Raw genomic sequence first — 22,345 nt, forward strand, 5'->3', positions numbered from 1 at the left:
ATTAATTGTATTGTTCTTAAATTTCATGAACAAACGTACATTAAATGTAATTAAAAAATCAGAAAATTTTTTACAGTGTACCCAACTGCAGCGGATCGACGAGGGCGCGAGTCGAGCCTACATACACGATATCGATATTCGTTTTGTCCGTTTGTGGCAGGCGGGCAGGAAAGCAGCTTAGCGCGCGGAGTCTATATGGGTGCGGTCGCGGCCTATAGGAGGTGTACATAATGGTACCGATCTCCGAGCTCTCGCTGGCGCGCGCCGAGCCAATATATGTAACGCGAATCGTAACGGCTCTTTGGCTCTCGGGCACCGAGCGAGATATAACGCGTACTTCGAGTTTTACAACTGTTTTCTCCGCGTATGCGTGTGCGTGTGTGTGTGTGTGTGCGTATGTGCCATGCGTCTAGGAATCGAGTCCTCGATCGAGTCGCGGCTGACCGCGTGAGTATTTTTTCACACGTAGCGTAGAGTCGTCAACGCTATACGTGTAATAAATATAATACTATAGGAGGTATTTAGCCGCATGTGCACCTTGACGCTCTGCAACAGTATTATATTAAACGGGAGCTCGCGAGAGCTGTTTCATAATGAGTCGCGCAGAAGGTCGAGTCGCCGATACACACGCGCAGGCCGCTATTATAAGTCGAGTGCGTGCGAAACAAACCAAAGCTGCTGCTGCTGCGAGCCGTCCGCGCGACTGTTGCAGACGATGATGGTCTCGCGCGACCAAACAAAGAGGCCGAGTAAGCCCGCGCGTGCATAATGTGAGCTCGAGGATAGATCCGATCGCGACTGCATAAGTAGAGGAGTACTTTTGTCGAAATTCCGTCGCGGATGAGAATATGCATTGCGTGAGTAGTCGGGAGCACATGTAAAGATGCAGCGAGTACGCGTCAGCCTCCATCGAACGTTTACCTCTCGACGAGACGCGCGCACTACTTAGGATACAGCTGCAACTGCCGCGAATACGGCCGTGTCGTACGCACACTTGTCCCGTGCGCGCGCGAGAGAGCAGCGACTTGCGCAAACACTGCGCTATACACTCGACTCGAGCTACGAGAGACCATATACATGCGTATACGCAAACACGCGTAGCTGCGGCGCACGCATACATAATGTAAGCTGCAATATGCGATGCATGATATATGAAGGCACGACTCGTCTCGCTGGAAGCTCGAACTTGCGAAACGATTCCGCATATCGCAGCACGTGTACCTATATGTATACAATATATACCTATAGCAGTTAGCTATATGTACAGTATTTACGTACTGCACTCGCCACCTGTTGCAATTGTATATATAAATGCCTGTATACGTGTATAGGAGCTGGTGCACGTACACCTGACACGGTTTACTTCTTTTGCATACATACAATATGCCTGTACGAGCCGCGATCAGCAGAGGAGCAGAGATGCTGCCTGCGAAGTTAACATATTTTCTCGCTTACGACTCCGCAGCTGCAGCTCCGAGTGATGGATCATCGGAATTGCGGTTCTGCATTGTGTGCAATACCGATATATACGTGTGCTCCGCAGCCGCGCGAGTCACTGACCCGCGATTAGCGATCGCGATCGCGTATCACATACCATGAGCTATGGTCCAAGTGCCATGCGGCCGATTAGCTCCGGTAAATACGTTTCGGTCGAGGATCGCAAATTTATGTAGGAGCAGCGCGTACTCGAATTACGAGATCCTACATTTTCCCAGCGAATTAAAAATCGTCGATAATTCTCTCGTGAGCTGCTGCTGCCGCTGATGCTGCACCCTGTACCACCGCTCCGCGGACCGATCGCGAGTCGAGAGCGGCGATCGAACCTTTTCCTCGAAACAATCATCATCTATGCTCTACGCCGCGGATGAGAAATTGCCTCACGATTCCCAATGCAAAATGCCGATATACACTGCCCGTCAATTACTTTTGCCATACCTGGGCGAAAAATGAGTAAACTTCAAAGTTTCGTAGCTCAGTCAAAAAAAGTCGGATTGACATTCTGACCCCGCCATTCGAAAGGTATTTACTAGCACTTTAAGGCTATATAAATTGTTATTAGGTTTTTTTGTTTATTCATCAATTTTTATTAACAATTAACGAATAAAAAATATTGCTTTTTTTTGCCTCTGCTATTTCTCTTGCCATTTTAGTTAGAAGGGTCGTAGAAACATTTTGAACCGATGGATTTGTAGGTTTTAACGAGACCTTTAAATCCTTTTTTTAAAAATTTTCCTACGAGCTTTTTTCACAAATATACAGCCCTTTTAGTGCAAAAACGACCCTTTTTTTCGTTTGCATGTACACCGCGTTCAAGGGGTCGTAGAAAAAAATTTTATATACAAAAAAGGTTGGTTTTTATGTGTACAATAAGAAGCAATAGTTACAATCCGTTTCTGAGAAAATTTTTTTTTTTCGATTTTTTTATGCATGTTAACTCACCAGATTGTGTGTGTTAATAAGTGAGTTAACATGCATAAAAAAATCAAAAAAAAAAATTTTCTCAGAAACGGATTGTAACTATTGCTTCTTATTGTACACATAAAAACCAACCTTTTTTGTATATAAAATTTTTTTCTACGACCCCTTGAACGCGGTGTACATGCAAACGAAAAAAAGGGTCGTTTTTGCACTAAAAGGGCTGTATATTTGTGAAAAAAGCTCGTAGGAAAATTTTTAAAAAAAGGATTTAAAGGTCTCGTTAAAACCTACAAATCCATCGGTTCAAAATGTTTCTACGACCCTTCTAACTAAAATGGCAAGAGAAATAGCGGAGGCAAAAAAAAGCAATATTTTTTATTCGTTAATTGTTAATAAAAATTGATGAATAAACAAAAAAACCTAATAACAATTTATATAGCCTTAAAGTGCTAGTAAATACCTTTCAAATGGCGGGTTCAGAATGTCAATCCGACTTTTTTTGACTGAGCTACGAAACTTTGAAGTTTACTCATTTTTCGCCCAGGTATGGCAAAAGTAATTGACGGGCAGTGTATAAGCTGCTGCTGCCGTTGCGTCGGTGAAAATTATAGCCGAGATTAGTAGCAGCGAGCAGCATCGACAGATTTATCAGTAAGCGCGCAGAGATTACAAGCCGGAGCGGAGAGAAGAAAAAAACTCACGTTTATATACGCGCGAGTCCTATACGATTACGAACGAGAGATTTATTTATAGAAAAAAAAATGCATCGGAGCGAAAGGAATCGGCGGGAAAAATTAGCGCGCGATCGCGACTCGCTGCAGACGTACTTAAAGGATACACGCTCACACTTACCGGCTATAATGCGGATAAATAGTATACATGCAACGAGTCATACACACAGAGCCTCGACTATATATACTGCAGAGACAGAGAAGGAACAAGTATGAAGTATATATAAGCTGCTGTCGCCACCGCCGCACGCCGTTCCCGTTCTCACGATATATCGCAGATACATGTGCACTCGGCGTGTTGTATTATACCCGCCGCGCGGTGCACACGATATGCCGCGACTTTCTTTACAACTTACTTTTGGTCGTTGGATTTTTTGTTGCACGAAAGCAGTGCCCCGCACAGTCGTCGTCGTCGTCGTCGACGCCGATTGTTTATAAATATTTTCATTTTGCTACAACTTTTTTTACAGCTTATACGAGATGATGAATCGTAATCGCGACCGCAAAAACGACGACAACGACGACTGCGTGCATGTAGTGCGCTTTGTGCCCTATCGGCCACCGCGAGAGCACAAGACCGTCGACAATGGTATAGAACTAAAAGATACAAAATAAAATCCATCGTTTGCGGCTCTGCGGCTATTATAATCGAGATATTCTGCGCGCAGTCGCACTTAATTGCGGGCGTTTTAGCCCCCCTCGCGGGCGATCGTTATTTATTGTAATTGTACTCGCCGAGCCGTTTGAAAGGCTCTCGCGCTTGAAGTAGCGATCGGCTACGCGCGTGCTGCAATTACGTCAGGATTTTTTTTTCCTCGCGCGCACAAAACTTGGAAACACTCGATTATAATATACCACTGTCGTACGTTTATATACATGTACCAGCTGGCTAAATTCGCAATATAACTTCCGCGCGCATTTTCTGTCGCTTTTATAAACTGCTCTCCGAGCTATTCTACTGAATAGCCACGTGAATGTGGAGCGATTTTTTGTTGTTGCACTTAAAAAGTCTCTTAAACTGCCTCTGCAGTCGCCGGCGCCGCTTTGCAATTGTTTCGGAGCGCGTGCATTATATGGCACGGCGGATGGCGAACTTTTGCATGCATACATATACAGAGACGAAAATTGGCTAATCCAGGCGCCGTGAGAAAGAATGTCCCGATGTCGGCTGTAAGTCGAGGCCTGACAAAATCGACGACTAGACTCCGGACGACAGGGTGAATGCCACACTCGCGCGCGCCGTCGATTTATACTTTTACCCCGTCGTATGGTATTGTGTATGCGCAAGGCCGCACATTAGGCATTTACGCGCGCAGGTTTACGCGCTTTAATAACTTATAAATCATTCGCTAAATGTATAATATTATGTACTCGAGTACACACGTACGCACGTGCTGCAACGACAGGTGGCGAAAAGTTTCGTCACGGCACCTACTCGTATTATCTATACACGCGTGTATAAAAAAGGATTAAAATTTCTTGCACATAGTACTTACGTACACTACTACTAGACAAGCGCATGATCGATCGCGAATCGCGTGGACTGGGCGAGTCCAGGTCACAAGTTCAGCCATATATATATACACGAATACGCGATCGTGCAACGTGCCACACGTACGACACAGCGTCGCGTATACACAACGAGACATACGACGAAGGACTCGGAGATATAGCTCGGCCCAAGGGAAAATCGGCGATCGCGCGATCCAAGCCTAATAATGTAAGCCTCTCCGAGGCACGCACAGCACAATATCGGCAAGCCACCGCAACGCAACGCGCACACCTCAGCACGTAATTCGGTTCGGAGTCTGCATTTTAATTAGATTTACGTGTGGACGTAACTTCGAGTCTCTAATGGCTATATCGCGCAATTAACACACGTGACGCAACGCCATTGGTATAATGTCAAAAGTTGGCCGTTGGGGGAGTCGACGAACTTTCGCCGGCTCGTTTTTTCCACGATCCAAGATTTATCGCTCTGTGTCTGCGCAGGCACTCGGGCTGATAGTGCGAATCGATGTCGCTGCCCGCGCGCATACCTGTATAGTGTACAGATATACAGGCTGCAAATCGAGTGCAGCAGCCGCGTCGGTTTGAGAAACAAAAAGTCCGTTTCGTAAGCCGATAAGGCATAATGTTATATAGCGGACTCGCGGGCTTTCGTGCGCGCGGGAGATGGATTATTTTTGCAAGGTGAAGCGCTTCACGGACACTTGCGGTGAAAATTCTCCTCGCATATATGCCTGTGCAGCTCGACTTCCTGTCTTTCTCTCGCTATATGCAATATGCCATACAAGTATAACACGAGGCACTTACTCGTTCGCTCGTACCTGTGAAGGCGTCGAGCACGTGCATTTGTAGTTTATAAACGCATAAAAATATATGTTGCGTCGAATCTTCTCAATTGATTATTTCAATTAATATTGTATCAAGTAAGCCTGGTTTTATGCTGCATATGAATAACATTGCTTCTACAACAAAAGTTTAGTTTTGTTTGTCGCGCAGCCATACTCGGTACAAGTTCAAGCTGGCTCTTTGTTGAGAATCCCATAATTCGTACGATACGATTGTGTAATAATAAAATAATCTGTAATTGGATTATTTTGACGAAATTTATAATGTCCAAAGAAGAAAAAAAAATGTTGTCTGAATTATGTCAAATGTAATAACTTGGGCGAATTTTAAAAAAATCATTATCAAATTCTAAAATATTGCTTTAATTCTGTGTAATTAAGCTTACAATTTATTTCATTAAAATTTTTTTCATGAAATAACATTTTAATTTGATACATAATAAGAGCCGTGCACTCGTACAAAAATGTTTCGCGATCAATAATAATTATTTAACAAAGAAGTAAATTTATCATTTCTCAACGTTGCCTGTAAAAAATAATAGAAACTCATTAGAAAACGCGAAGACATAATTAATTCGAGTTGAACAAAAGTTGAAAATACCTTGACCATGGATATCAAGCGTCTGACTTTACTACGTTTTCTGCAGCCAGGCACATTCTGAACAAATCCTCGTTTTTCTTCGGCAGATTTAAAAATTCCAAGGCCCAGCGCTGGAAAAATCCCCTCGATAGTTTCTCGCACAAATGCGCAGCACAAGCCTCATGATGCTTACTGAGCAGTTCACTCAATTTTTTCGTTTGCACGAACTTGAAGAAGTCTTCGTAAGTGACTATTTTCATCACCTCTTCGGGTTGTAAACGCATCACCCCATAGAGTGACAGACTCACATTCATCCTAATCTTTTTCGCTCTGCTAGTAAATTGTTCGTCATTAAACAAACACTTATCAAGATCCATCGATTTCTCGAACACTCCGTGCTTAGCCAAAAATTTCATGATCGTCAGAGCGTCGCTTCGGTTTAGTTTGTATCCTCTATCCTCTAGACGCTCGATGACCATCAAAGCGCCAGCTGTTAATTGTAATTTTAATTCACCTGTTATTTCTCTGTGCATTTTGACGCACTCGTTGAAGTGACTCTCATTTGGGAAAACAAAGTTAGATATATCGGCACCATGATCTAAAAGTACATCGACCACGTGCGGCCGGAGATTCGCCACGGCCCATTGCAGCGTTGTCCGGCCCAACTCGTCCAGAGCGTCGATCCGAACCCTTTGGTGATTGTCATGGTTGAATAATACCTCCATCCATTCGTATGATCTGTCGCGTAATTTCTTGCAAACTATGCGTAGAGGAGTCAATCCCTCGGCATTGACTGCATTAGGATCGGCGCCTCTACTTAACAACAATCGTGACAATTCTCTGCAGTTGCGAGACAGAGCCAAGTGCAGCGGTGTCCGGCCCAAATAGTCCCGAGCGTCTACCTGCACTGTCTGCTGGATCTCGTCGTTGACTCTGAAGAACAGCTTCGCCAAGTCATAATTATAATAAAAATAATTTTGGCAAATCACGTGTAGAGCAGTCAATCCTTCTTCATCAGGCATATTCGGATCAGCGCCATTTTTCAACAATAATTCTACCACTTTCTTTTGAGCCCAGTACAAAGCTAAATGTAACGGTGTACGGCCCAAGTTGTCCTGCGCGTTGACCTGAACCCGTCGATGTTTTTCGTCGCTGACCTCGAATAATACAGCCACAATATTATAATCCTTATTTCTCATACAGCTAATGTGTAGAGGGGTCGATCCATCTTTATCAGTCATATTCGGATCAGCACCTCTTCTCAGCAGCAATTCGGCAACCTGCCTATGGCCCCAAACTAGAGCGTAGTGCAGCGGTGTGTAACCGTGCCACGTGTCCGGGGCATTGATTTGCACCGTCAGCTGGCTTTCGTCACAAATATTGAAGAATTTCTCCACCAAGCCTTCAGGGAATCTCTGACAAATAATGTGAAGAGGTGTTAGTCCGCTCAAGGCAGTTAAATTCGGGTTTGCGCCTCTTCTCAGCAGTAGTTCGAAAATCCCAATGGTGTAGGGCCAAGATTGCAATGCCAAGTGCAATGGTGTATTGCCAAACGGGTCCTGAGCATCAATCTGTACCGTTTGATGTTTATCGTCGTTGATCTTAAAGAAAAATTCCGCCAAGCCGTCATTGATCTGTCTCTTGCAAATCATATGCAGATATGTCAATCCTCTTTGGTTGGTTAAATTCGGATTAACACTTCTCTTTAGCAGCGATTCGATCACTTTGTTGTTGCTGCCGAGCAAGGCATAGTGTAGCGGTGTGTTACCCCACCAATCCTGGACATCTACCTGCGCCTGCTGACAATTCTCGTATTTTACCTTGAAGAATACCTCCGTCAAGTCGTATTGATAATTTTTCTTGCAAATCGACGCCCCTTACGAAAAGTAGGAAGATTCAAATGTCTTACGAAAGGTAGGAAGTTTCAAATTTATGACGAAAACTAGGACATTTCACGCGATGTCTGAAGAAAAGTAGGAAGTTATAGTTTTTTTTGACGTAAACTAGGAAATCGTTAGAATTTTTGACGAAAACTAGGGAATCTTACTTTTTTATGACGAAAAGTAGGAAGCTTTACTTTTTAACAAGATAAGTAATATTTATCACAAAAGTAATTAGCTCGCTGCTTGTTATTAAATTATCATTACTCGTTATTAATTCATATTCAAATACGTTTATGTACAAACTAATGTTTCTTTACTACAAATACTTTCGAAAAATGAACTTCGATTATGGATGTATTGAGATAACTATATCGGTTAAAGTCCTTGTGACATATTTTACATTCGAAGAGTTTGCTCTGATTGTAATGATACAGTATCATTACTCTGGCAACTCACTGTTTTTTGATAAATCTCACATTTATTACGTATTAAATAATTTGTTAATGTATTATGAAATTCGAGGCTAAACTTGTATACAAATGACTTGTATAAAATGTTATATTTAAAGGGTTCGCTATGATCGTCTCTAGAAAAATTAGGATAGTTCAGGTGTTTATCGAATAAACGTAAGATGATTTATGATAAACAAATTTTTATTGAAATAAATGTTATAAAAAAAGTCACAGTGTGCTTGAAGAGCATATAGGTTTGCCAAAAATACCTCTGAATTCTGTTGTAAGTGTTCGAAAGAATGTAAGCCACTGAATATGGAACCGTTTGAACGAAAATCCTAGCTGCTACTATAGTGAAATGCTTTCTTAATCTGCATCAAACCATTATTGCCGTTATTTAATAATGGTGTTTTTTGGGGGGTTTGTTTAGTTGAAACATAGTAAACTCACTTAAATCCTTATTCATAGTTGTACAGCTTTAAAGTGCAGAAAACAACCTTTAATTTGGTTACTTCAAAAACATTCCAAGTCATATAGAACCGGAGATACAGATATATGAAGATTCACGAATAATTTAAGTATTAAATGTGTGAACCGTTGATGAACTAGATTTGATACGTGGATTTTTCATGAAACTTCATACAGCTGTATTTCCGGTTCTGTGTGACTTATAATATTTTTAAAGTGACCAAATTAAAGGTAATTTTCAGCACTTCAAAACTGTACAACTAAAAATATGGATTAAAGTGTGTTTAATATTTTTCAAATGAACAAAACTAAAAATAACAACTTATCCTTTTTTTCTCGATTTCTTGTCAAACGTTCATTTGCTATATCTTCGGTTCTGTTTGTAATAAAATTTTCTTAACATGACCAAATCAAAGGTTATTTCGTGTTCTTCAAAGCTAAAAAATTTATTATGGGGGCACAACAGTTTCAATGCGAGTAAAATAACACAAACCGTTAAAAAAATGACAAATATCTAATATTGTCATATTTTTTCGAGGTTTTTTAGCGTTAAAACATTTAATACTTAAATTATCCGTGAATCTTCATATATCTGTGTCTCCGGTTCTATATAACTTGGAATGTTTTTGAAGTAACCAAATTAAAGGTTGTTTTCTGCACTTTAAAGCTGTTCAACTATGAATAAGGATTTAAGTGAGTTTACTATGTTTCAACTAAACAAACCCCCCAAAAAACACCATTATTAAATAACGGCAATAATGGTTTGATGCAGATTAAGAAAGCATTTCACTATAGTAGCAGCTAGGATTTTCGTTCAAACGGTTCCATATTCAGTGGCTTACATTCTTTCGAACACTTACAACAGAATTCAGAGGTATTTTTGGCAAACCTATATGCTCTTCAAGCACACTGTGAAGTATGGTGTTCATTGAGAATTAACATTTCAGCACATTTCATTGATATCCACAATAATAAAAAAATTGAGGATCTTAATAAAATGTGTGAGAAAATGTTAATTCCTCGCGAACATCATAATTTTTGGCATTTTTTTAAAATCTTGAAACATCCTAATTTTCGTCCGGACATTTGAAACTTCCTAACTTACGTTCAGAAATCTGAAACTTCCTAGTTTTCGTCAAAAAATTGAAACGTCCTGATTTTGACAAAAAATATCAAAACTTCCTACTTTTCGTCAAAAATCAATATCTTCCTACCTTTCGTAAGACATTTGAATCTTCCTACTTTTCGTAAGGGGCGTCGAAATGGTGTGCAGAGGAGTCGATCCAGCCTTGTTAGCCCGATTCGGATCAGCGCCATGATTCAAGAGTAATTCGATCAAATCCTTGCTGCCCCAGTCCGCTGCCAAGTGCAGCAGCGAATTACCCGTTGTTTGCATGATGAGATTGGGATCGTGGCCGAAGTGGAGGAATTTTTGGACGACGTCTTCAAAGCCCCACTCGCAGGCCACATGAAAATGTGTAAAACCCCACTCACAGATGTAATTCATGTCGGATCTGTTGTAAATTTTAAAAAGATCCCGGATCACGGTTCTATGCTTTATATCAAAACGAAATAATTTAGCTGCATGATGCACTGGCGTTGTACGATGCAACGACGGCTTGTCATTTTTATCAAAGTCGGGTTCATCTTTGTAGCCCGTCTTGATCACAAAGTCGATGAGTGTTTCTGACTCATCGGCCTTTACAGATTGCTTGATGAGCCAATCGATTTGTCGAGGGCGAAAAAGTGTTCGAAGATCTGGATATTGCCCATTCCAATTTGTGATCAAGAGATAAAGTTGACTAAGAAAGTTGCGTCGTTTCTCCATAATATCCCAATCCACATCTTCTAGTATAATTTTCAATTTTCTTAAACACGTTATGTCGTTGGCCATTGTTTTTTTGTAAATTTTAGTCTAAACTTTACAAGATGTCACACTTTCAATCAAAACTATAGCAATTCTCAAAATAGTCCTTTTTTCTGTGCACAAAACACACACTCGTTTATAATATAAGATATTTTTCACTTTTTTCACTAACTAATTGAATCACTTGCTGCATTTGATACGATTCTCGTCTGAGTTTACTTTGCGGTGTCGTATCGTGTACTGAACTGAAAGAGAGCGCGGGCTCACATCGAGGCGAATCGAAGCTAGGCGAAGACAACGTATGATTCGCACTTCGCAGTGCGTCCGTTAGCGGATCGCGCGAACTGAGCCAAGATCGAGTATGGACGCGCGCGCAGGCCATAACGTTATTGAACGTTTCAATTCGCAAACCTCCTTGCGTGCGAGCCCGCCGTTTTCTCGTTCAGACTCATGGCTTTGTAGTTGTGATACACGTGATTCTTGGAATAGCGCTGGTACGATAGAACGCGCGTTCAGTCCGCTCGTTATTCGACTTGTTTTTGACTATTGATATACGCATGTCGAACGTGTGAACTAATTGCACGCCCGAATGGATGAAGATTTCTTTACAATTTCAGTGTATAGTTTTAATACCACGCGAGTTCTTCTAGTGCACACGATTCGTCGAAGGTATAGCAGGAAATTAGATCACCAAGAAGGGGTTTCTCGATTACGTACGAATATTGGGATAAAGCAAGTGTTTTCAAATTCGTTGATTCGAGCCGGTGCCCGGTACAGTGTTAACTACTCAAGACGTTAAACATCTAATATTTTCTCAGTGTATTGCATTGTAAAAATTTACAGTAATTACTACAATTAAACGAGTGACGGAAAGAAGAGAGAAGACAGTTAGATACATTACATGATGTATCGGTACACTATTGCCCTGGAAAAACTGAAAAAGGCTTGTATAATAAGTAATTGAGGCCAAGCCTGAATTTCCTTTTCCCGGTCTAAGTTGGAACGGTTTTTTTCATATCCCGAGGCCCGAAAATAGCAATTTTCCGTTTAGCAAAACCGCTGAGAAATGCTACTTTCAGGATCTTCTGATACGAAAATATTCTTTGTGCATGCCATGATATTTTTTCAAGCGATTAATTCACCAAACTTTATAATTTTTGTAGGGTGAAGGAGGAGAGGTGCAGGAGATGCACAAACGATACTTTACAGAAAAATATTCCATTTTCGCCAAAAACTTTGAAATACTTGTGTTTATAATCAATCATCGGCGAGTTAAATGATTTGAACTATGTTCTGTTTTTTATAAATCATTTGTCATAAATCATTCGAACAAATAGGTGACCACCAATATCTTGTGAATGCAATACCTAATTTGAGCAAACTCTGTAAATTTGATGATTGCCACAAGTCATTTGAATACCAGAGTAGACCCAATTATTATTCATTAACTTTATTCATTAACTTCGTACGGCAATCTAAACAACTTGTTTCGGACGTACAAGAAAAAAATTTCAAAAAATTAGTGGTCAATAAAGAAGCTCTTCAAGCAGGTACAATCCAGTTCGGCCAAAATAAAGTATATTTTGTACATCTAATAATAGAATATTGTTTTTCAATTATCTTTCGATTCCGATCAACAATGTACAATAATAAGAACAAATCACATATAAATTTCGTGTATGATAAATTTATTCACGAGTGCTAGTTTGTGCTTTTGTGTAACTAACAGCTTGATAACAATTGATTTTTTGCATGTTTACTTACGAGGTTAAAAACTATACTTCCTCAAAGCTATTTCGTGACGTACAGCCATCGCACATGTGTACACTGTGCAGTAAGGTGAAATGTCGCTTTTCATTTATTTATATACGAACCCTATACAACGCACGTCGCGCGACTATGACTTTCTCTTAGTTGGAAAAATCATGAAAATTTTACTACAAAAAGATGAATTTATAACGCAACTGTCATTGAATGCGCGCAAACAAGCTGTATACACATGCATAAACGCACTTGCAGCATGTATCCTAGCTGCGCGCACGTCCGTACTAGAAACATAAATTATGACAGACGCTACTGCGCCAGCGAATAAAAACAAATATCATATATGATAAGTGTAAAAAGCCTCGGTATGGGCCGCGTTGCGCAATAATATTCCACTTATTACAGCGTCCATGTACAGCGGCTTTGAACTTTTACGGTTTTCAACGTGTATCGAGAATGTATACGAAAACGGACACGAAATATTTTCACTTTCACCGATTTACCGACTTTTTCTTTCGAGCTCGCTCGGCGAGAATCGATCGAAATCGAGTTTTTTCTGCCCTGCAGCCGCAGCGCCGACACAATCAAGCAGCCGAGTACACACAACATTATACTTATATGTAACGGCGCGCTACTCGAAATTCGGGTCGGAGCGAGCGTATGCGCGAGTGCAAATTTCGGGCCCACGCCAGCTGGTCAGGTGAACGTACTTCCCCTCGTCGGTGCATCCGGCTGTATACCGCGACTGTCGTCGTCGTGCGCTTTGTGCAACGAAATTCGCTGCACGCGACATTGAACGAATTGGGCCTCGCGAGCAGTATACCGCAGAAGCGGAAAAATGACAGAGTAGAGTAGGCCTATGTTGGGTATATACCTAAAGATCGAGGCTGGCGATGACTGCGACGACGGGGGAAAAAAACGAGAAGAAATAATGTGACTCCTAAAAAATATCATCGTCAACAATCGCTCGTTTCTGCGGCAGCGCAAGAACGTGACCTCGAGCAATGGAGGTAGAAAAGTCTTTCGCGGCAATATAGCAGCAGCAGCAGCAGCTCGAGGCAGGCGTCGTGACTCCGACCGTAGGCGGAATATACGTTAACGCGCGCACGAGCCTTCCTATGTATGTCTGTTTGTGTGTATGTGTATCCGATGGCAAGTTTGAAAAACCGGCTCGAGTCCGATAATCGCATTATTATGTAGAGAATTCGTGAAACGAGTCGGATCGATCGGACACGAATACGATGCGCGGCTCCAAAAACGATCGCGAGGAGTCGAATTTTTCGCCGATTTTTCATCGGTCGATTCGTAATTTTAGTAGCCCGAGTCGCTGTATAGAAAGTCGAGGGATCGTTGCCCGGAAAAATTGCTCAATTTTTACTGGTACGTGCGTACGGCACGTTATAGGCCAGCTGCCGCGTACGTGCGTAATTTTTTCCTTTTTTTTACTCTCGCGTGCTCGCGGTCTGCCATGGAGCTCCATTCCGTGGATCATACACCTCGTACTTAGTAGTAGTAGTAGTAGTAGTAGTAGTAGTAGTAGTAATAGTAATAGTAGTATAGCATTGCGCGAATGTCGGCGAATGTGTATATATATAGAAAACGGTACATTTACCTAAAAGCCGCGAGCGCGCGCGTACTTACACAGTCGAGCTAGGCACACTTTGTCGCGGCTCAGGCCACGATATATCGAGGTAACTCGAGAGTCGACGCGACTCCGACGAGCTCGCGCGTGATCCTATTACTGTAGTGGTACCTTTACTATGCACAACTTCTTTCTCCTTCGCGCGAGAAGAAACTGGAAGAGAGGCATTTTTTTCGCCCGCGCGTCCTTTTTCGTTAGTTCAAAACCGCATTGTAATGAAATTTTCCATGCGTGCGTGCGCGCGCGTACTTATATACCTGCCGAAACGACGGTTCGTAGCAGTAAGAGCTAACAATAAAGGTGTGAGAAATGCAGTGCCTGCCTGCGCACAAGATACAATCGTGCGAAAGATGGTCATATCCATTTAGTTAGGCGAATTTCACTCGCGCGTCAGCTCGGAGAATTTAACGAAACAATAGGACTTTTACAGCTAGTTGTGCGTTTGTCGTGGTGGGTTTCGTCGGGCTGCTGGAGAGAGATATGTACGTACCGGTTTGTTGTGCCAAGGCTGCATTTGATAACAATAACAAGGAGACGAGAGGAGTAACGACTAAGGCCAGATTCGTTGGTAATGTCCTCATGGTTCGTTATCTCTCCACTGCGTGTCTGGAGCTCGGCTCCTCGTGTCGTTTTTCCTATATCCCTGCGTATATTACATCAATGTCGAGCTTGCGGAAAGCGTAGGTAGCTCGCCGCAGCAGCCGTAGTCGAGGTTGAGAGCAGTCGAGTATGCGCGTAATATATACGCCTCTTCTCTCTTTCTCATTCGCTGTATGTATGCGCACAGTCGTCCTATGCAGACGCGAGCCGCAGTCACACAGCTCGACGAAATATTTTGCACGTGTGCGTATAGTATTATTATTGTTACACGGATAATCGGCGTTGCTCGTCGCGCACCAATCACATCGCGCACTCTTACGCGTATGCTACTCGTGCATTCGTTGGTCGAGTTCACCAGTCGAGACTGCACACACAACAGCTGCTATGGCAATATTTGCACGCGGAAGGCACGCGGAGGTTCGCGAAGCACTGCGATGTATCGCGATCGGCGCGGACTGCCACACGGGACGATTTCACCTCGTGCCTCGTATACCGCTCCGAAAGTCCACACAGCGACGAGGACAACGACGAGGACAACGACGAGTCGTTGCTTGCACCTGTCAAAATAATAATACGTCAAGCAGTTCTTGTTGATATCGGAGTCTTTGGTCTCGTCGTGGCACGACTGTTCGCGCTTTCCGTTGGCATAGCGCGCGCTCGAGAGCTCACTGCACACTGCTGCGGCCACGGGGCCTCTCGCTGCTGTTGCCTCGCTCGCTCGCTCGCTCGAGGAGAGAAAGACTGAGAGCCAAAGTGCTCCCTTCACCGAGCTATACCTGGCTCACTCCGCTTACCTGCTTATATGTGTGTGTGTATATGTACGTACGTAGACGATCACGTTCTCTCGCTCGGCTCGACCGGCGTCCCTCCACACAATATTATACCAACAAACACATACACAGTCGGCTGCCGTGTACGTATGTGTGCGCGAGCGCGATTAAGGTCGATCCTCTCTCTCGCTCACTCGCACTCTTTCTCCTTTGCACGACGGCGACGACGACGACGACGACGACGACGCTTTTCTATACGTATACGAATGTGTGTGTGTACGTACTCTTTCGCGCGAGCCGTGTATAATTCTTCTCATTCAGCGATTCACGTGCGTGCACGCATATTATCTTTTTCATTTCTTTTCGCGCTCGCTCGCTCAACAGCTCTCGAGGACTTCATTCATCCGTGCTGTTGTATACAGCGCTCTCATATGTACATCTATTAATTATGACTAAATGCGAGTAAGTATATGTACGCGATGATTTCAGTTCGCGGCGCGGGTTTATTTTTCTTTTCTCTTTTGTCGGCTCTTCCGGGGGCCCGATTTCACAAAGGAGCTGCCTCTGCTGCTGCTGCTCGGCCCTTTTCAACTCTGCGTGCAGGCCTGACCCAACAACCGCGCTGAAACTGTGTCAAATGGTGGCTTTTATTACCCGCGCCCACACGATACGTATTTTACGCCCGAAACAACAACCAGCGATGGTAGCAGCGAGAAAAAAAAGGATCGCTCCGAGGCGCTGCATGCTTCTTTGAATGTATATAGGTCGAATTTCGTGAGCGGAATCGAGCAAAAAGTAGAGTTAGTCTAATCTCTGTTATTCGGAGTTCAACCACGAGATTTTTTACAACTGCGCACTTGCCGCTGCAGTTAAACGACGCGTCCCATCGGCACAATCGGTATGGTCGCAAGCGCGCAGATGCGTTATAATAGACCTGCTACTGCTTTAAGACAGTAGTCGACTTGTAAACAGCAGCTGTTTACGACGATTATACACGCGCTACCTATATATCCCTAGCCTTGTTTGCCGAACAAGTTCGCGCCGCGCCGAGTCTCTTCCGAAACGAATACCGTTGCACAAATGGGCTCTATCATGGGCTTTGCGGTACATATTACAACGCGCGGATCGCGCAATGCGCCGCAAGATTGTTATTTGTACGTTTTTCAGCCTCTTCTTGGCTGCTGCTGATGCTTTTTTTGAGCTGCTCTCCCGGTAGTGCCGTTGATGAACGAGCTCGAGAACGATCCGCGCAGACATTATATTATAAGCTTTTACTATACATGCGAACGCTCAAATTATATGCAATGTACGCGCGCGCCACGCTGGTGTGTTGCTACACATCCATCATTTCCTTTGTGCTTTTCGCACTCGTATAGAACTTGGATATGTAGCTCGGGTCTATGACTAGACTCTCGCTCGATTAATCTTTTTAGCTCTACTGTGAAGCTGGACAGTCGCTCATTGTTTCGCAAAATTCTGCCCGCCATGCGATAAACACTTTGAATAATTCACACTTTACCAGAGTTATGCCGATTGCAAAATGAGCCTGCAAAATAATCCATTAACTTTGTTTTTGTTCGAAATGCCGTCGTTGAATGAGCATCGCGAGCAACCATGCGACAAATAATACAGCAAGGAAGTGACTGATTTACGTGCTCAAAGACAACCATATTTGTTGGAGTAAATAAAAAAGGCGCAATGATCACCGTTTGCATTATGTTTCATATCGCGAAAGTTCAGAGAGAGAAAAGGCAACGGTAGCAACGCGACTACAGGGTGTGTTCAATTATATGCAAATCCTCGTATCCTCTGATTCCATTCAAATGACATGTGTATTGTAAAAAAAAATTATTAAAGATCGCTCTACTGGCGATACCGATTAAATGGCTAATTCCAAGTCAGAACTCTCAATGAAAATCACTTTCTTATCTGCATCGGTAACCAACGCGAGAATCTCGTTTGGTTTTTGGGTACGGTATAATTATCATCGACTTGTACTTTTTAAGTCGCAGAAACTATATTCGACAGCAATGACAGTTTAAACGGACAAATAATACAGTCTCGCCGATAAATTACCAACAAAGTATTCAAGTACACCAGTTTAACTTTATTTGTTCACCGTTGAGTGAAGCCAGTTTAAAACTCGTTTTCTCATTACGCGTCGACGCCTGGAACACGTGCATATCCTCTAAATAGCTTCGCATCCAATATTCGCTCTAGATTCGCTCGAGCTTTCGCGAGACGCTCGCAGCCTCCACGCGCGATGTTTATCAAATTATGAACGTAAATGGCATATGATTGATACGAGACGTTCTTTTCGGGATTCGAATTTTAATTATCCATATACCTGGTGCAAGAGGGAATCGGCGCAGGATCGAGTCGAACGCGCGTGAAATCGTCGTCGACGGCTTTTTCCTCGCACACTATTCGTTTTAGCTTTCACGCGCGCGCGTCCGAGCTATTTTTACGATACGTGCGCACGTATACATATTATATGCATCGGAAAGCTCTCCGCTCGTCGTGCCGCACGCGCGTAATTATATACGAAAAAAAGGCAACAAAATCGTTTATCACTTTCGAGGCGGCTCGACGTTTTAACGATGCGACATTAGAAATGCGCGCAGTCGTCCGACGGGTTTTTGTTTTTATTATCCATCGCTGCGGAGAAATGGTCTTTGCTCGAGAGCGGTATAGATCGATCGATATTGCCATTATATATGACAAAATGTGGATTTCCCCGAAACGACGAAAGCTCGCTGATCGAGTACGCTATAGTCAGCGTCACGCGCTATTTCCTCAGCGAGGTCCAGCTGTGCTCGAAGCAATCGACTATATCTGGCGGTGGTAAAGTGAAAAGTCCACTATCGGCGTCGGTGAGGCAGGGATTATTTCAGATTGCTGGTTTGTCAAGCGGCGCAACGAGTATTTCTCGCTTACTCCGCGACGTCGCTATTTTTTCAAAAATCAGGTAAAACATCGTCGAAAAACGTACTCAGCTACGAGCGATTCCTCGCAAAACGAGTCCCTACTCGGAGGACGACACACGGCCGAGTCTATGAAGTGCAGCAGGAGTAGGCACGGTACATAGGCGCACGATCTAACACAATAGGGCTGGAGCGAGTCGCGCGAAAGGATGGGGAGTCGGAATGAGCAGCAACAGCAGCGGGTGCAGTGTGCAGCGCGCGCACCCTCGCGTCGATGAACCCATCGTCTCGGCTGCGTGCACTGACACAAGTCTCGGCCCCCCCTAGTGCTTATATACATGTAGGTATAGGCTTCGTGAATAGCCAGTCGCAGAGTTCAAGCACAGTCTAAAAAGGTTGCTGCCACTAGCTGTAGCAGCAGACGCCGCCACCGCAGTCGAGGATCATCGCAGGCGCTGGCCGTCCTCTCGTGCAGGACGTGCGCGCCGCGATTCATTCATGACTGCACCATCGTCATCGTCAGCCTGATCATTCATCATCGCGAATAAACCATGCAGAGCAACAATAACGGTAACGATGAGGAGGAGGACGCGGGCGATAATCAGTGCGACAGCCAATTAGCCGTTGCCAGGATCAGGACACGGCAACCGAGGGCACATCGTCGAGCTGCTGCAGGACCGCTTCTGACAACCTGCCAATGGAATGTCGTCGTCGTCGTCATCGCGCTCGTCTCGCTACACGCCTCCGTAGGTCAGTACCTCGTGCTTTTTATTACTTCCACCTGTTTGTGTCGACCATCAGTATTTCACGGTGCACCTCCCCCCTTGTAATTGTTGCAGGTCAATTCGGCTAGATAACTCGTGCTAGCGCAAAAGTTCAGTCGTCGCAAGTCGCAAGTTGCAAGTCGAGCTTTAGTGGGCCAAATAACGAAATTTATTCTATATATCAACGTACACTCATACAAAAATAGATATACGTATCAATAGGCAGAGAGTTTCTATAGATATATATCACGCATTATACATAGAAAGGATGGCAGAAGGTCTTGGAGGTGCTGGCCATCGCCGGGCCAGTAGTGACAATCAAATATCCCACAATCAAATCGACGTCGAGGAGTGCCTCGGTAGCTGGCTCACATATCTGCAGGTACTTTTTTCACAATCATCGCAACTCATTCGGAAATAAAATAAAACTTGAGATTTTGGCGCCTCTCTCTGTTTGTCGGGCAGATGTTGAACGGACTGTGCTCGGCTGGTACGAGATTAGCGCTGTCCCTGCAGACGCTGGTGTCGGTGCACGACACCATGGCACAGTGCCGAGTCACTACGCAATGCCTGGCCGGCTGGGAGGAGCTCACGCGCGCCACCAACGTCGCCAGCCACACCGTGAAGAAGCACGTCGACGCCGCTATGAAGGACTACGAGATCCTCGACAACGACGGCGAGAAGCACGTAAGTTTGCGCCTCTACTTCGTGCACGGACTGCTGCGACCGCTGACTTTATTATAGAATATCGATTGCCAGCGGTACATCGACTCGAAGGTCGTCGCGCGACGCGCGATCAGTGGACGTATCGATTATTCCCGCAAATATTACATGTACCGATATGCATATTTGTACATAATGTCATTCGTGCCGCGTCCTCCAAGTCACGAAATGCTAATCCAACCATCTTTGTTATGTATTTATTACGCAGGACATCCTTCGTGACAATTTGCTGACCTTCATCAATCTTCAGTATCAGTTCTGCGTCGCGTGCTGCAAATGCCTGGGTGAGCTCGACCCTTCCAGTCGCTTTGCATTCGCCGCGAGCGAATTTACTTTGGCGATCGATTTTCACGCGTGTCGAAATATATTTGCAGGAAGCATGGCCGAGTGCTCGTGCTCGCAGGACGGCAGCGAGTGCGACATCGTGGCCTTGCAGCAGTGCTTCGAGCGTCTCTACAGCTCGCCACCGCCACCGACTCAACAGCAGCAGCAGCAACAGCAACAACAGCAGCAGAGCAGTCATCGCTCGCCCCTGCCCTACTCCCTGTTTCCACTGCAGGTCCAGCGGAGATGGTCGGAGACCGCAGCGGCCGAGATGAGCGGCTGCAGCGGCAGCGAGTCCGGCGACCAGACCCTCCGACGCTGGTCCATGCCGTGGGACTGTCGCCACGTGAGCGAGTGGCCGCGTCAGGTTCAGGAGGGCCGCACGAGGCTCAAGGTGCCCATGCCCCTGCAGATGTCCCATCAGAATCAGGCCAGCAACAGCAGCAGGTCCACCACTCCGGACTCGCTGTGGAACAGCGGCGGTGGCGTTGCTGGTGCTGGGACGAAGCCGCAGCAGCATCACCATCATCACTACCATCACCATCACTTCCACAACCAGCCGCAGTCCCAGCAGCAGCAACAGAGTCCTTACAGCCTGCAACAGCAACAGCAGCAGCAACGAGAGCAGCAGCAACAGCAGCAACAGAACGCCAGTCAGGATGGCTTGAGGGAGGCCATCCAGTTGCTGTCGTGCAAGCCCGGCATCAGGGTGTCGTCCACGGGCCATCATCAGCAGATCCTCGTGACTCAGCATCAAGCCGCGCCCGGACTGACTCTCACCACCTACGACGCCGGCTACGACGTCTCCTCCGGCGGGGGCTCCTGCTGGCCCGACTCGAGGCCCATCGGCTCGTCGCTGCGCAACTGCTGGCCTACCCATCATCACGATCACTCGCACTCGAGCGATCACTCGCGCGACAGCGACCACAGTCATCGGGATTCTGGTGAGATTTCGCTCCGTTGGTATTTATTGTGATATTTGACCAAGGGATCGGTAAAGTATTCACGCGGGGGACTCGTTTTGTTTCGCAGAGCACAGCGGAGGAAGCGGCAGTGCCCACGGAGACAGCAAGGACAGCATCCACTCGCATCACAGTGATTACAGCTGCCATCGGGAGTCCGATCCTGGCGTCGTCGACCTACTCTCTTCGCGCAAGAACAGCTCGTCCACGGACTCGTGCATATCGGTACACAGCCGCTCGGGCTCGGAGAGCGCAGCCGGTGCAGGGGTAAGCCGATCGTCGCTCGACCTTTTTATACGTGTCTCTTTCATTTCTTTCGATTTCAGGAGTCGGTGCGATCGAACCTGTACTCGATGTGGAGTGGCAACGATCTGCCCTTCATCAAATTACCCGAGAGCACCGAGGCTCAGGATGACTCGATAATCTAAGACTAAGACGAACGAGAGATCCCCTTCGACTTGCGGATCGATTTCTTAACGACCAGACGGCCATAGCTGAAACATGCCAAATCAACACCAAAGATGCAATATATATTATACACTTTACGTACATATAAATACGCAAAGTTTGAGTTTTAATTTTACTTTACGGAAAAAAGAGAAGAAAAAAAGAAAAAAACTTACAAACAGCTTACATACTACGATATGATTATATATGCGCGTTCTCCCAATAATGATTAACGAGGCTATTTTTAAATCGTATTGTAATACTTATATACTGTACATTTCACACTTGACAACTGCCAAAAAAATGAATATTCTATAACGTGTACACGTATGAATGTATAGTTACGAGTTATTATACACACAATGTACAAGAGAGGAGGCAATTTAGCATATTGTAAATGAACAATCGAAGGAAAACAAAAAAAAATCGACTATGTCTAAAACATGGATGTATTTTAGCGTTAAGAAATGTTCCCAAACTATGGCATACATATGCGCGCGAGTGCCACAGAAGCAAATACATAACATAAAATAAGATATACTCGGATTATGATATTATATAAATATAATTTAGCAAATGTGTTTTGCGCGCACGTGTATGCTTAATACTAAATGGAAAAATATAAAAACACGCGCACTCACGATATAAGAGAAAAAAGTGTGAAAATACACA

The 22,345-nt window shown here is 44.4% G+C and overlaps 1 protein-coding gene across 1 annotated transcript; it reads left to right on the forward strand.

Annotated features, from left to right (window-relative positions):
• The first annotated feature begins 18,892 nt into the window (after positions 1-18,892).
• On the forward strand, positions 18,893-22,324 carry LOC106651468 (adenylate cyclase, terminal-differentiation specific). Its single transcript, XM_014369985.2, has 7 exons — positions 18,893-19,203; positions 19,293-19,599; positions 19,683-19,904; positions 20,149-20,224; positions 20,315-21,208; positions 21,297-21,493; positions 21,553-22,324. The coding sequence occupies exons 2-7, from the start codon at positions 19,486-19,488 to the stop codon at positions 21,652-21,654; spliced, it is 1,605 nt and encodes a 534-aa protein (XP_014225471.1). The 5' UTR covers positions 18,893-19,203; positions 19,293-19,485; the 3' UTR covers positions 21,655-22,324.
• The last annotated feature ends 21 nt before the right edge of the window (positions 22,325-22,345 follow it).

Source organism: Trichogramma pretiosum, unplaced genomic scaffold, assembly GCF_000599845.2.
Source record: "Trichogramma pretiosum strain Unisexual culture from Peru unplaced genomic scaffold, Tpre_2.0 scaffold76, whole genome shotgun sequence".
In the NCBI taxonomy this organism is placed as follows: Eukaryota; Metazoa; Arthropoda; class Insecta; order Hymenoptera; family Trichogrammatidae; genus Trichogramma; species Trichogramma pretiosum.

Excerpts from the sequence above, each read along its gene's own strand:
- LOC106651468 (XM_014369985.2), top strand. The coding sequence starts at position 19,486 with ATGGCAGAAGGTCTTGGAGGTGCTGGCCATCGCCGGGCCAGTAGTGAC. Across the intron at positions 19,600-19,682 it reads GCTGGCTCACATATCTGCAG|ATGTTGAACGGACTGTGCTC; the intron begins GTACTTTTTTCA and ends TTTGTCGGGCAG. Across the intron at positions 20,225-20,314 it reads CGCGTGCTGCAAATGCCTGG|GAAGCATGGCCGAGTGCTCG; the intron begins GTGAGCTCGACC and ends ATATATTTGCAG.